Source organism: Pezoporus occidentalis, unplaced genomic scaffold (assembly GCF_034315485.1).
Source record: "Pezoporus occidentalis ecotype Australia unplaced genomic scaffold, CSIRO_AGI_Poc_V1 ctg72, whole genome shotgun sequence".
Lineage (NCBI taxonomy): Eukaryota > Metazoa > Chordata > Aves > Psittaciformes > Psittacidae > Pezoporus > Pezoporus occidentalis.
The window spans coordinates 399-16,418 of NW_026916072.1; the positions used below are offsets into that span (position 1 = coordinate 399).

General features: G+C 35.9%; 1 protein-coding gene across 6 annotated transcripts in view; it reads left to right on the forward strand.

Annotated features, from left to right (window-relative positions):
• The first annotated feature begins 1,919 nt into the window (after positions 1 to 1,919).
• The window catches only part of LRRC28 (leucine rich repeat containing 28), a 50,353-nt gene continuing 36,252 nt past the window's right edge, over positions 1,920 to 16,020 (forward strand). For 2 of the 6 annotated variants that reach the window (XM_062642744.1, XM_062642745.1), the window contains exons 1-3: positions 2,070 to 2,169; positions 6,318 to 6,358; positions 9,789 to 9,926. Coding sequence is in view for 2 of the 6 variants with exons in the window: in XM_062642748.1 (XP_062498732.1) it covers positions 1,987 to 2,169; positions 6,318 to 6,358; positions 9,015 to 9,052; positions 9,789 to 9,926 (400 nt within the window). In the remaining 4 variants the exon portion in view is untranslated. Of the gene's footprint in view, positions 2,170 to 6,317; positions 6,359 to 9,014; positions 9,053 to 9,788; positions 9,927 to 16,020 lie in introns of those variants that run through there. The other 4 variants (XM_062642748.1, XM_062642743.1, XM_062642747.1 and 1 more) reach the window with 4 other exon arrangements.

Genomic DNA, 16,020 nt, shown 5'->3' on the forward strand with positions numbered 1-16,020 from the left:
AGTAGGTTACGAGTGGGTTTTGCGTCTGTGAGTTTGCGTGTCTGAGTATCCATGTGTGCTACGGCTGAGTGTGGCCCAGGTGACTCCATAGACCTATGGAGTCACAACTCTGAACTCTTTTTAGGTGCCTGCAAATGCAAAACACCTAAAAAGCATCTCTGGACAAGTTGAAAGGCTGTTAGATATTTATGGATGTGTTTTGTGACTTCTCAGTGTGCCTTAAACAACATGCATTAGAGGAAGATGAGCTTTCCATTACCATTTCTTATATTGCAGCAATTAATGCATGAATACTCTCAGACTATGCACATGAAACATTCAAATGCTTTTCCTTGAATTCTTTGAATGCTGATTACAGATGCATAGTTTGAAATTGTAGCGGCTTAATTTCCTCTATCTGCTGAATTAAGGGAGCTTTGATGTTGCTGGTGCCAAGGGCCAGCAGTGTGTGTACGGCAACTTATTACAGCATGGTCTTCTCACTCAAATACTGCTTAACCAAAGTTAGACTGATCCTTTCTAGTCTTTTATATAGAACTCGCAACAGGGTGATCATTTGTTTGCAGAACTGATCTTAGCATGGCTTGGATTGTAGATAAGCTTAAGTAAGGTGTGCAGGATATTACATCTAAGTTGTGAGTAGTAATAGTAGTGCTTATGGGACTCTTTAAGAAAATAAATTCTGTATTCTTCCAAAAGGACATAGGTCACTGGCAGAAGCTGCTTATCCACAAATCAAGGGAATTACTGAAACTGGTAAAGCAGTTTTATTTACATGTATGGTCTAGTTATCAGTTTTCAGCTGACAGTTTAAGGTGTTTTGTTTACAACTACCGCTATATAATTGTTACTCAGTACCTTCACTTCCAGTGTCTCTTACGATGAGAAATCTCTCCTTCACTAAAAAAGTGAACTAAACCAGAAAGTGTTATTGGTGGGAAGAAGTCAGAATTCCTTGCCTTTTATTAATGGAAATTGATTTATACACGCGAGTCAATAGCAGACTGGTAACTCTGAATTAATAAGTAGTCTGGCTTTATTATGTTCTCCTGACTTCTGAGATAGCTGAAAAGATGTAGCATCACTATTGTTATCTAAATCTAGACAACATAATAATGACTAGAATTTTGGTTAAACATAGAAAACAAGCTAAATAAAGTAGAGTTTAAGTTAATTTTTAATTTGTGTTCATTACTTTTATTTTCTGTATTTGAAATTGTCAGCTAAAGCTTGACGTTTAGTTCTTTCTGGTTTTGTTTTTAGTAGAGACCTGAAAATCTGCTGTCACATCTACCTATAAATTTTCTTCCTGGAAATTTTGCATTTCTCATATATTAGTTTATTGTTTTAAAATGGCCTTACTGGCTGCCCTCCCCAGTATCTCTTCCAATTGATTAAATTCTTCCAGTAGTTTTATATAGGAAAGGTTAACAAACTTTTGTCATTCTCCTTACAAGCTACTTAAAGCCATTTTAGCGACTTGATAAATCCTTCTCTTGTAAATGGTGTATTTTTCTTATCTGTGGATTCTTCTTTCAGGATGCTTCACAGAATAAATAGGTGCAGGACATCAGTAATGGTTAATAGAGAGAGGTTTCCTTATACTCTAGCGGCGACTTCTTATTATCTGAATTTCAGATAATATAAAATTATCTGAAAGGTCTAGTGAAAATGGATGGAAGAAAGCATTATATATACCTTAAACTCTTGTTATTGCTAGTCTGATAACATGTTAAAACTTCATCTCATCCAGAAAATAGTCAGAGACTTGCTTCTAGCGTATCTTGTGATGTGGATGTTCTGGGTATTTTATTTATGTATTAATTGGAATAAGTGTGTTTAGGTAAATTATCAGATAATATGTAATGACTAACTCTTGCCATAGAAGAACTCATGACATACACCTGGATAATGTTTTGTTTGGTTTTTTTTTTCTCTTTTTGTCTCCTAGAAATGGGTTTGCTTTCAGAAGATGCAATGCACTAGATGTGCTGCTTAGTCATGGCATCAGAACTATGTAAAACAATCTCTGAGGCAAAGCTGGAAAGGCACAAGAACTTGTTCTTAAATTATCGAAATCTCCATCACTTCCCTTTGGAGTTACTGAAAGATGAGGGGCTGCAGTACTTGGAGAGACTTTATATGAAACGAAATTCCCTGACCACACTGGTACGACCACCTCTTTATTGTAACGTTTACTGTGTGTATGTTTAGGAATTCTGAGTTTTGAAACAGAAAAAACAAGATAATTTACAAATCATAATAATCTAACAGCAATTCTGATCCTGAATGTCATCAATCGTGAAATATAAGTATTTGGTTATATTACATTTAAAGTTGCATAGGTAATGTAGAGAATAAATGAGAGCTTACAACGTTTTATGGTTACTCAGTTGAAGCTCTTTGAAGGTCTGCTGAGGGTTTTCTGGTGAAGTTTATTGTTTTGGGGTTTATTTTTTAACTGCTATAAATTTTTGCTCACATTAGTGGTCAGGCTAGGGGTTGCTGTTGATAAGAGAAAAATACAAAAGAAAACATTTAATTTCAGGGTTGTGGGATTTTCTGTGATGTCTTCTTGTTTTGTTTTTTTCCTTGAACTGAAGAAAGTCTTACCCTGAATGAATGCTGTAATCTCAGAATTCAGTGTGGGGTAGTTAAATAACTGTATGAGATATTCTGAGCTGGTAAGATTCTCTACAGAGGGTCAAAACTTGGCGCTGTTGATAGGCTCAAGTGTCCAAATAATTAAGTTTTTTTGCTTTTTATTACCTTGGGTTGGTATGATAGATAAAATAATAGCCAGGGCAGAGGAGCTGGAGGTCCTGAATACTTAAAATTCACCAAAATTATGTTTTTCAGTGCTCCCTAGAAAAAGTTCAGTACTCAAGTTTAAGGAGTGGTGTTTAAAGTTTTCCCTGCAATACATTGGAAATCCTCAATAAGGGTTTTACTTTACGGGTCAAAAGCTGAAAAGACTCTGAAAATTTTATGGTTTTTCTTCCCCTTGAATAAGTGACTTAAGTGTGCATGTACTGCACTTTTTGATTTTGCGCAAGTCCTTTGGTTAATAATTTAACGGGAGGATAGGATTCGTGGTTATGCATTAAGGCTGCTTTAAAAATTGACCAAAGACTGTGAACAGTTCTGCTTTGATGCTTTGTAAAATTCAGTGATTATTTTTGTGGTAAGGTTCATGAAGTTTGCACTGCCCAGAGGATGAAAGAATCATAAGGAGAGTTTTGCATGTAACTTTTCTGCATGCATGTGTTAGAGCCTCCTTTCATTTTTCTCCAAGTAATTATAAATTAGAAACCAAAACTAAGTCTTGCAAGTTAACAGTTTAACTCAATTTCCTCTCAATATCTGTTAATATTGTCAGCCATCAGAGATGTAAGATGCCATAAGAGTAATTAATGGTTACTGTCAACAGAAGATGTATCAAATGAGGAAGGCAGCTCTCACCCAATGCTGTTTGGTATTATAGTTATGGAAATGAAACAAAACTTTATGTAGATCCTACATAAAGTGACTTGCAAACAGCATGAAGTAGAGCATTAGGATTCAAAATGATGGAATAACTTGCTCATAATATTACTTGATGGAATCTCCTTCAAGTGCATAGCACTGTAGTTAGGAACTAGGCAAACAAAATTTGGTCTCATTCATGGAGCTTCTGTTCAGCAGAATAGATGTTGGAAGTTGTAGTGGACCAAAATCTATCAAGTCAGCAGTATGGTACAAAAAAAAGGCAGATGTTTTTTTGGAAATTAGAAAATTTCTCATTCTCCATTAAAAGCAGAAGGAAATAATTATTGGACACCATTAAAGCATAAGCTGGGACAAAGATTGAGCCTGGAGTTTCATACTTACAAATAACCTAGGTAAATTGGAAAGAACCTAGAAAACAGCAACAAGGGATTTTTAGAGGACATGCCCTATAAGAGAAGGTTGAGATTTAGGCTAATTTCTCTTGCAGAAATAGAAGAGAAAGGGGAAAAAGGATGGAAGAGGAGTAATAGGGGAGAGCAGAAATCATCAGTATTTTTACAAAGGAATCTATTCATAATGTTTTTTTTCATGTCCACTGCTGGTAGGACAAATAATACTCTCGGTTTCAGTAAAGAAGTAGTAAGATAGTTACATTGTGGGAGGGTATCATCTTGAAAACAAGTAAGTTATTGAAAGGAGATGGTTCAGCCTTTTGCTTCTTTGCTTCTATGCAGTATGATGAGTATTAGGTCATCAAGAAATACTTTAAATTGAATAAGAATTATTAGCAGTCATCAAAACTAAATCTGCATCATATTTTTTTAAAGTCAGATGGTACTTTTGTCCAACCAGTTAATTCCTTCAGAGTTCTGAAAAATGTTGGCTGAATCAGCTGTTTTCTTTGCTCTTCTAAAATGACTTTAGTCCTTAACAGATGGCTTTTATGAAAACATCTGAAATAGTTACACTGGCAGAATTTACAGGTAACTTGCCTAGAAAAATTTCTTTGTGTCTTCATTGGCAAGATGGAAATGATAGAGGGCCCTGACATAATGTGAGTGTATCAAGAAGCTATAGAGCACACCCATGTCCCAGCATCAGGTCTTTCAACTTCTCATTTAATGTTTTATACCATTAGCCTTACAGTAATCTTATTTCCCCATCTATTAAAAGGAAATACGTGCTTGCCTTGATGGCACTGTCAAAAGCATGATCTAATGATATCAAAGAACAATTATTCTTAATTTACTGACTCAGAATATGTGATGGTTTCCTGATCAGACACATCAGCAGGTTCACTTTCTGAGAAGTATCCAGTGGGTGTGAGGGTGAGACAAACTGGTGGCAGAATTGGTGATTCATTTCTCATTGTTTGTTGTCATGTCAGCAGTAGAGACCAGAGTTAGTTTTACCTCTCAGTTTGTGGATTGTGAATAGCTTTGTTGTAGAACGTTGCATTGAGCAACTTTGACTCAGACCCGCTGTTATTGTGGTATTTAAGAAGATAAGCAGAACTTCTGTTATAGACTTGCTGAACTGTCAGGTTGTCTCTCTTCTAAGGTTAGCTCTCTTAAAGCAGGAGTATAATGTGAAAATAGTTTGTGATTCGGTTTAGTATCCCTATACTAACAGAATGACCGTTTTTTAACGTTCCCTCTTATTAAATTAAAGCTTAAACTTTTTGTGCTTGACTGTGTTGCAGTCTTTGCATATTTTCTTAGCTTAAGCTTTTCTCTTTGACCGAGTAAGATTCTGTGTAGAGATCAATGTACTGTAGGAAACCTTCCAGTAGGTGGCAACAACTGATCAGATACAGCCTGTTCCTTGGTCTTGACGTCAACAGAGCCCTTATCTGCTGCTCCATAGTTAAATTCCTTTTTGTACTCAGGCCTAGGATGTGGCATGTTTGCTACATGAAAATATTATGATATTACTTCTTCAGCTTAGCCTATTACTTAATAATAAATTTATAAGCACAAAGTATTTTAGATAACAATATACCTTAAATTTAAATGACAGAGAAAATTGCTAGTTTTTTTTTAACAAAATTAACCATGTGATTGAGCTGCTGTTAAAATTAATTTGTTTCTCAACATGTGTATTGTAAAAGCTTCCAGTAAAACATATCATTGTTTAAAATAGATTTCTTATGCAGTAGAACTCTTAACCTTGAATAATTTTGATATGGTTACAACATGACATGTAAAATTTGTGAAGCTGATCTTGTGATGTATGTTCATGGTTATAAATGCCATCAAGAAAAAACTGCAGCTAAGGATCAGTTAGCAGTTAGAAAATGATATGCATGTGAATGTGCAAATAAGGAAATCTAGTTTGGATTCAGCACTTCTGCCTTGGTGGTAGTTGATTAAGCGACACAAAGTTGGTAGGTCACTTCCCAGTGTAGAAGCATTACAAAATAAAATACATTATGGGTAGACAACTTGGATAGTTCTTGTTCTGCTTCAGGTCTGTAAAGGCTGCAGCTTCTTAGTGGTCTCTTGGCTTCAACTCACTTGATATACTTCAAAAGTGAAGTTCTGGTAATCCATCTTTTCAGCCTCAGAAGTCCGACTGTTGTTTGGTTGACAACATGTTAATGTCACTTTGAGGCTGTAGTTCTGTTTGCTTACCCTTGCTATATCCCACATTGCACTGATGGTGAACATGCAGTGGTGTGGAAATAGGGTATTGTATGCAAGCTCCTTGTTGCCATTTTTTCTGCTGCTGATGTGCTTTAGTATGGTTATTAAAATGAGTTGGGTACACAATGTGTGTGTGTGTCTGTGTTTTGTTTTGAAACCTAAAAATGTCTAACTCTTTTTCAGCCAGAAAACCTTGCACAGAAGCTTCCAAACCTCGTGGAATTGTGAGTTTGTGTAGGAGTTTTAATATATTTTTATTATTCTGATCCATCTTATCTTAAAAATAATTCTAGAATGTATTGCTTGTACCTAAGCTACCTCTTTAAGTGTGAAGGGTTTCTTGGAGGGCAAGAACGGGTAATTTCTTGGTGGTTTAAAGGAGGTATATCCAGATGTGTTGAGTCCCATGTTAGTATTTTTGACAATTTCTTTTTTATTGTGTAACAAGAGCTTTTATACAAATACCTACACTGCTGAAGTTAAAAATACTTGACACCCAACTCCTGTGTACAGTGCTGTCACCCTGATAAAGCACTGGAACCTCAAAATGCAATGGTTAGGTGGTTGTAACAGACCTAGAATAACAGGTTACTGCCTCCAGCCCATCCCTAGTTGCTCATTTCCACCCCAGCTACCTAGGGGTATTATGATCTTAGTCTTGCTGATTGTAGTAATTAGTTCTTTTGGAAGCAAGGCACAGATTGTCTAACAGGAGCAGGAATGATCAGGTAGGGTAGTAACTATTTCATGGTGGTTGCTATAAGTAGAGCAGTTTATCCAGTCTTGTCCAAAGAATGGATGTCACATGAACTCTATTATCACGGCTATTAATTTTAAGCTGTAAGCCCCTCAGTCAACATTTCCTTCTCTTCCCTTTTCTTCTTGTAAGGTTATTATTTCTTTCTATGGTAGGATTGGTGTAGGGATGTTAAAAGGGCCATCCCCTTTTTCCCTTTTAACTCCTTTGGTTCACTTTCAGTTGAGTAAGTGATGGACCATTGATTCTGTTTATTTAATGGAAAGCTCCAAGCAGCAGGAGGTGTGTATATGAGCAGTCTAATGCATTCAGATGTCTGATCTTGTCATCTTAATTTGGCCCTTGAAACCACACCTTTCTGGTACACATGACCACAGTATAATTGAACTATTTTGTAGGTCACTGCAGTCTCTGACTTGCTTGAGAGACAGTCGTGTCTCATCATGCCTGAGAATATGTTTATGCTCTGAAGCGGTAAAATAAATATTTTTGTATTTGATATACTTAGTATTTAATGATTTGCCATGGGGCATCAGGAAATCTCCGTGTTATCTGATGGTGCTTTTAGGAAAACCTGTATAAATTACAGCTTAGTCATCTCTTACAAACACCGAATTGTAGGAGTCAAACCTCATTATTTAGGGTTCAGCAGGTTTAGTTGTGCCATCATTACCCCACACATTCTGATGGTCTAGAGAGAGCTGCAGTGGGCTTGTGGTTTGTGTAGCTCTAGCAGTACAAGTCAATGTTTGATCAGACAGTGAGAAATGTTTTGTTGGCAGAGAAAGACCACAAAATAAAGATTTACTTAAAGAATAATTTGTTGCAGTAGCTTTAAATTTTGAAAGACAAATTGAACTGATTTTCTTGCAAGTTGTATCCTTAAGCAATTTCACTTACATATTTTTAAAACTTCACTATTGTCTGTTTCTTTATATGTTGTATCCCAGCATGCTGGGATATTAGGTGTAGATCCTCATAACATACACTGAGCTCATTTAGCCTGAGTGAAATAGTTTGCAAGTGCTTTCAGGAGTTGCAGCTGAAATGAGTAGGAGAATTCTCATCCTGAGGTTTGATATACATATTCCTATAAACATATCTGCTATCCATATGTTTGTTACATTTTTAGTAAACTTTAAATGTTTTTAAAGAAAACCAGAAGGCTTAGATGCTCCATGCAGTTGAAATGTTCATGTCTTTCTTGTTCTGCCTGTATCTCCTCAAAGAGACAGGCTTCTGCTATAGGAAATACTGCCTGAATAGAGCAGGAATAGTAACACTGTACAGATAATTTCCATGTGTGGCTAAGCACTTGGACATTGACTTCCTGTGTGTCTTTACAATTGGATATCAAGATTTGAAAACTTGTTACTGTTATTTTTCTACAAGACCTGTTATTTCATTTGCAGCAATATTGATTGAGAACTAGTATGTAAAATCTTGTGGGTTTTTTATGTTACTAGTAATACTAGAAGTGCTCCAGCAGAGGGTGCTGGGTATTCTTAGTGAGAGATTGGGCCACGCAGTAGCCTAAAACCATGGGTTTTTCTTTGAAACATTGGGTTTTTCTTTGAAAAAAGTACTCTTAAGTTTGAAAACCCCACTTGCAGTAAGTAGATGGTGTACTTGTTTCATCAGTCAGTAATGGTCTAAGAGTGTAGGGGAAAATGTTTATAATCATATAACTTGTATATATGATTTGAGCTATTTACTTTTCTTGCCCAGTATTTAGTGTGGAATAACCTGGTGATTAAATATGGCTCATTTTGGTTATTCTATTTATGGTTTTGTTTTTCCTTTTTGTTTTCCTCTTAAGACTCAACACTAAAGCCTGTTATTATTGTAACTGTGAAAGTTTTGTTGTAAAGGATTGTATGTCATTCTCTTCTATTTTTATGTTAATCATTTAATAGTGAATTTTTTGTTTGTCATTTAAGTGAAACTTAAGTACCTATCCATTGCCAGTTTATACAGTTTCCACAGCTTTTGTGGTCATAGAGGAACGGCTTTGAGGGTGCTCTTTGTGTCTGAAATCGGATATTTTGCAAACTGATTATGTAGCAGAAGTCCTTGAGGGTAACAGGTGGTGTCCTCTGCTTTTTTTTTTCTCCTTCCCCCAGGTACCTTCATTCAAATAACATAGTTGTTGTACCTGAAGGTAAGTAATCTACCAGCTTACAATAACTGGCAGGAATCATAAAATATTCATTTTTCCTCTTTGAAGAGGCCTGTTTTTCCTTTATTTTCCCATAAAACATTAAATATTTTCATACAAACTTACCAGTGTAGCTCTTAGTTGATAATATCCGTGTTTATGCTATGTTAAATTCTTTTAATGAATTCCTAAATGCACCTAAATGCTGTTTGCTTCAGTTCTAATTGCGGAAAGTGAAAAGGCTAAATGGCACTTATCTACAGAAAAAAAAAATCCAAAGTGTCTTCTGCTTGCTATGCAGAATACGCTGCTGGTTTAGATCATGACAGATTTGAAACCTAAAGTATTAAGAATTTATACTAGTTTCTCTTCCTTGTCTTAATTGTAGAGTTATGTGCCTAACTTCAGGCAAGTACTTTAAACTCTTCCTGCATATATAAATTGGATAACTCAAAGGAATGGAAAAAGTGATTTCGGAGCAGAATCATCCAAGGAGAGTCTAGAAATGGCATTATTCTGTACATCACTTCTCCTTGCTGTCTCACTGACAGCTGCGCTGTTTGTTGGGTAGATAAGCATTTTCACAAATTGTTATTCAGTTGTGAGACCTGCTTTAATATGACCAAATGTGCTTAGACGTAGGTGTTAGCTACTGTGGCTTTTTATCCTCTCATAGCCCTATTAAGATTTTAATATTACTGTTGGGTCACATCGGTGTTTTAATCTGTTCTCTCACAAGCCATTGGCTCCCTCGTTAAACTGCAGTTTCTAGACCTAAGTGATAATGCCCTCGAAATTGTGTGTCCAGAGATTGGCCGCCTGAGATCTCTACGTCACCTTCGCTTGGCCAACAACCAGCTGAAATACTTACCTGCAGGTAAGCACCAGTGTGTGAGGGATTACAGCAATGACAAAATCTGTTTGAACTTAATTTGCACACTGATCTGCTCTGGTTTATTCATATCTTACAGCTGAAGCATTGTATAACTTGCATTTAAAGACTAGGCAGGGATTGCCATTGTATGTATGGTACTAAATATACTCTGTAGTTAGAAAAAAAGCCTTGCAATATGTACTTGAGGTCAAGAAAAGGCCTGAAAAATGCTTCTGAAGTGGGAAAAGATGTGTCTATTTAACAGTCTTTGCTATTGTATCAGGAAAATATTGAACTTCCGTGAGAACGCACAAAATGGCAATGACAACTGTCATTATGAGAAAACGATGTTTCTTCCAGTTTTCCAGAATATAACGGATTCCAGTCTGTCCTTTCTTTCTTTTTTGCCAAACAGCCCTATTCTTGTATTTTCTATAAAGACACATGTCTGGTAGGTTTGCCTATGGCCGTTCTACATCACTATGACAGTAAATAACAAATGTTTGTCTTGCTAGTTTAGAACTAAAAAGCACAATTTATTTCAAGTAAATGTGACACAAAGTCAGTAAAAGTTGGCCATAGGCAGATTTTGAATTATTTTATTTTTTGGCCTTCTAAATACTCTGATAAGCAGACATAACTGATTATTGTTCTTCCATGGCCCTTACATCTTTGCAGATGAGATGATGATGATGATGATTATTTTTAGATATTTTTAATTTGATTTTTTAGTATTTTTTTCTGTCATATTTGCATTTTCTGCGAAGATGACAAAATCTAAGGCCACCATTTCAAACAAGTAGTCTAACTTTAACAGGGTTAGCTATTGGCTCTAATTTTAACTAACTTCTCAGTGTAGCCTTCATGTGTTTGGAAATTCACATTGCTTGTTCTCAAGAAATACATTGCAGATGCTCCTTGAAGTTTTGGGTGCAGAAGTCTATCTGTCCTTTCCTTGTACTTTGCTAGGCATAATAAGCTTAGTAAGAACAAGTCAAAGGATGATTATGATTAGAAAGAAGGAAATTCATATGACTATGTAAATGCTCTGGAATGAAATTAGATAAACCTGTTAAACATTATGACCCAAGGCCAATAAAATTTCCATCAATTTTCAGATGTCCTACATTCAAAAGGAAGGAGTGACTTGAGTGTGCTTTATGTTCCTCAAAGATAATTTACCTTATGGTGCTGTACCATGAAAGAAAGACTTGTTCAAAGAAAAAGTGACACATTTTCTGCAAAACTTCACACATTAACTTTAAAAGGTTCCTAAAAAGACTTTCAAAAGGATAATTTACATTACTGAGGAGCTGATTTTGTGTCTACCACATTTGATTAGGAGCTGGTATCAGCTGCATAGGCACACTGCATTTAATTTCTCCTCAAGTTTACAGAATTCAGTACTGAGCAGTGTCCCTACGCTCTTTTAGCTTTGTGTGCACAAGAATTTTGCATGCTTAGAAATAATACTACTGTTGCCTACTATTGAATAGGAGAATTCAGTGGTGTGTGGTCTTTCTGGTTTGCTGGTAGTGTACCATCAGTTCATACATATGCCATTACTGTCGTTACTAATCCTGTCTGTGCAGATGCTGTCACTGTCAACATGATGGGATGTCATACAGCTTGAGTGTTGCCAGTCAGAAAGATTAGTCTTTCACTTACACTGGAGAGTTTGCCCACTGGAGAGTTAATCTACTGCATTGAGTGTTTCCTAAACACACTGCTTTCTGAAGAGGGCTTCCAAGCATATTTTCGTAGTTTTTCATTGTAGAATTGCAAAGAATTCAAAGATGACTTTATAACAAAATTTTTGAGTTTGAAAACTAAAACTTTTCATCTGCGAAAATAACTTATGTTCTACAGTTGAAAAAATAGAGCAAATTAGGAAGTTCTGAAAAATTCTATTACCCTTAATTACGTTGGTAGCTTGAATCTTCATAATAGTGTTAAATAGCTTTCTGTCAGGAAAGCTAGCAAAGTTAATAAAATGAGCTAGGATGGGGTGTGATTTTACTGCAGTACACAATTTTACTGTGTTAACTGCTTTCTTTACAGCACTGTTAGGGAAAGACAGCTCGTAATTGCTTTTAATTTATAATAAGTAACCATTTAAGATATAATTTAGTTTCTACCAGTGCAGCTTGTGCAGATTTTAAAGATCTGCATTAAAAAAAAATAGCTTTCAGGTATTAGGTGATGGTCATTTATGGAATAAACTTTTCAAAACTCGTTTTCTTACAGATTTAGTCCCGCACATACCACACAAATGGCAGTGAACTGTTTATCACAGCAGAAAAGCCAAAAAGGCTGATTGCCATTCACCTTTTGTAACCAGATAGGCTAATTTGCAGCATAATGATGTCATCACATAAAAAGCTTACTTTAGAGTTGTGGCCTTGCGATTCCTCTTGTTTCTCCCTTCCCAGTGTCCGGTGTTACAAGTACCCTCAGTTTTTGTTGGAGCTGCATGGATATCTAGGAGTAGGATACTCTTAGTAATAGCCTTCATCAATTGTTAAAACAATGTCTTCATTACAGCTGCAGAACAGTTGGCAAATTTTGCCATTAAGTGTCTGAATACCCACACTTTTCTATTGAATTTGATATTTTAAGAGTGATTCTGTCGTATCTCAATTGTGATTAAGAACTGAAACAATGCAGTTAATAGTGTTGTGTTGATTCGTTATTCATTTTTAATGGTTTTGTTCCACAATTGTGCTCCTTTAAGTTCCGCTGTACTATTTAAGGTTTGCCTTATGGAAATCTAGCATGACTCTAATTTTAAAACAATTGAAATAGTGTGCATAATGAGGCCCTATGGAGATCTTCAGACTGATTATAGACAGTCTTCAGGCTCTAACAGAGGTTGTGCTTGTGCTATGGTTTATTTTCAGTGTGATGGGCAAGATTTTAGTCTCCAAGTACCTGTCTTCATAAAACTTGTGAGAATTTCATAATGAAGACCTCTCAGTTTCTCAGGTTTGATCATGATTTTCCAGCTACTTTTAGAAGTTACTTTAATGGGGGCGGTGGAGGAGAATAATGAAAATACATGGTGACAGCATCGATACATAAGCTTTTCTTCCTGAAGAAATCGGGCAATACAGGACTGATGAGGGGGAAAAGGGCATTAGGTGAAGCATAGAAATTGTGTTCCTTGGAGAATAGAAAGCACTTTCTGTGCTGTGGCACTCTTGTAGTGTTTAGCAAACACTACCAAATCAGCGTCACCCGTGGATAAAATCATGTACTTTGGCCTCAAGGCACTTTGTTTAATTGTGCATTACCACTGAAACAATGGGACTTCCGTCAGGCAACATGAAGTTGTTGTGAGGGTTGCTGAAAGATGACTAAGCTAAACTTGATGAGAAGGGGAAAAAAAATGTCCAGAATAAGTATGTTGAAATTCAAATATAATGTAAAATGGCTGCAAGAAAATGCTTTGTGAAATTCTCTTGAAGTCATGTTTTGAGGATACTCCGCATAAGGTTAATAACGTGGATCCCCTTCTGCCTAATGCAGTCATCAGTGTCTAGATTGTGTGGTAATCAGAATGACTAACTGAGAAACTCTGTCTTTGAGAGGAGAGCTGATTAAAAGGGTTGCAGATAAGTGAGAGAATGAGATTGAATATTACAAAGTTCTCTTGAGCACTGTTTTTCATTGGAATGCACAGTGGGTTTTTTTGTTCTCCAAACTGTAAATCTCGTAACTTCTGTCTTGAACTAATTTCTTGGTTCTTTTATTTGGCACTGCTATGTGTAGTTCTTGAACATGAAGTCAGGTTTTGTGGAGTTTCCTACTATTAACTGTAGCACTTAAATAATTGATTTCTTGAGGGCCATTTGGAGATACGTAATGCCAGGGATCTTTCTTGAAAAAATCTCAGAGTTGCAGCATAAAGAGAAGGTGGTTATTATTTCATACATGAGTTCATGTATAAGCTTGACTTAAAGTTGACATTACATTTTCATAGTAGCTAAATTTTGTTTTGAGATTTTATTCAGCAGATTTGCCTCAATATAATGTAGAACTGTAGTTAATCCTATATGAGTGAGTTCAGTTGTCAGAAGTAAATGTTGAGTCTTCTCACTTATGAATGAGTAATTAGAAAGTTCCCCTTTGTTTCTGGTGTTTATAATGCATCTGATAGTCCAGCTCCTTTGCTTAAGAAATTATTTTCTCTTCGTGTAAGATTACTGCATCATTTGCAAAAAATATCAATCCAGTGAGATGTACTGTAAGAATTATTCCTCAGGGTCCCACAGCCAAAGTTATCTCTCTGTTTTGTTGTGTTGACATTAAGGTTTGGTTTGACTTTAGCCTTGGAAACTTGATTTGAAGTGATGGCTCTTCACGTTTAAATTTTGGTCTTGTCGTTAGTGAATGCATGTTTTGACTACATAAGACTTTTTGGGTTATACTCGAAGTCAGACTTAAGTTTTGTGTTTGACAAGGATTAGGTTTTTTATTGCATATTACTTGAAAGATACTTCTCCTTAGAACTGGCAAGTTGTAGCATCTTGTTCTAAGGTTTAATTAAAAATGAGGTTATGTTTACTCAGCACATGGTGGAGTTAATTATAGATTTACTAAAATGAAAGGCTTAATGTTTTGCCAAGTCAAGAGCAGAAGCTAAGTAATTAAACAAAGAATAGGGTATGGTTTATGATCCCAGCCCATCTTTTGGCAAAGTTCCTTTTAAGAATGGGGGAAAAAACCCTCTATCAGCAGTTGTCTGTACGTGGGGTAGACCGTTTCCTTTTGTTTTTGTAGTGGGGAGCTTTGAAAACCAAGAACTGAGTGCATTGAACAGGCCAAAAAATTAAAATGCAGTCAAATAATGCTAAACTTCATGTAAAATGTGTGATGCTCTTTCTTATTTCTGTCAAGTTAAAGTGCAGGTGACTGGGTAGCATCAGCAGTTGCTGTTGCTGAAGCAGTGCACAGGATCTCTGCAGGAGGCAAAGACAGGTTGAGCAAATGCCCTTTCTTCCCCCAAATAGATGTGTAGCTTCCACTTCAAATTGGCATTTCTGTGTTGTCTCTTGTGACTTCTGTATACTGCATCCACTTGTTGGCATTTTGCTTCATTTAGGTAGAATGTGAAGGGAAATTTATTCTTCTGCCTTTGGTTTTTTAAAGGCAGTATTTAGGGGAGGTTAATAGCAATTATAGTAATTTCATTTCTGTTCAAATACTTTTCCTTTTTAAGGCGAATTGCTTTAGAAATATAGTCGGTTTAAGCCTCATTAAAATACATTTGTAGGCTTATAAAACTTCATCTTCAAAGCATTTGAGAAAGATCCTGTGAAGCTGATAAGGGAGTGTTATCCTCATTTTACAGAATGGAAAAAAAGTGTTTTTCACAGAAGTGCTTTGCTCCAGGCCACAGCAGGAGTCAGTGTTAGCCAGAAATAGAACTTGGGTGTTCCCATTCCATTTGTTAAGACCACACCTTTTTTTGAGGTTGATCATATTTAACATTGGGGAGGATTGAGTCTTTCCACCCATTATTAGGAAATTAATAATTATATCTCCATAATTAATAACCCTCTGAATTAATAGGAAATTAACAGCAGTAAGGTCAGGGAGGTTTTCTAACTGAAACAACTTGCAGTTGCAGAAGGCTGGAAGAGTTCATGAAGATGAATTTTGAAAAGTATAACTTGGTGATCCAGTATTTATCTCTTTCTTTTGCATAGGTGCTGACAAGAAGGGTTCAGTCATTATTAAAGTTATAAATCAAACTATAATTGTTGGTTACTGCTTCATCTATTTATAGAGTAACCCTTGAAATGCTTATTGATTATTGCTAAGTCTGTTTTGCTTTGGAATTTGCTTTCCTAATTGGGGGCAAGAGAAGCTTTGAGACATGAAAACTGCATATTCATTTCTCTCGCTTTTTTTAAGTTGCTATAAAGTACAATATCTGTATTTACTATTCATACCAGTATTTCACTGGTAAAGACTTCTTGAATGCCCAACTTAGTAATTCTGAACAGAGCTCACTATAAGGTATTTCAGTAAATTTTAATTAAAGGCATATAAACACAACTTCTTCCATGCCTCCTTTTCACAGTAGATTTCC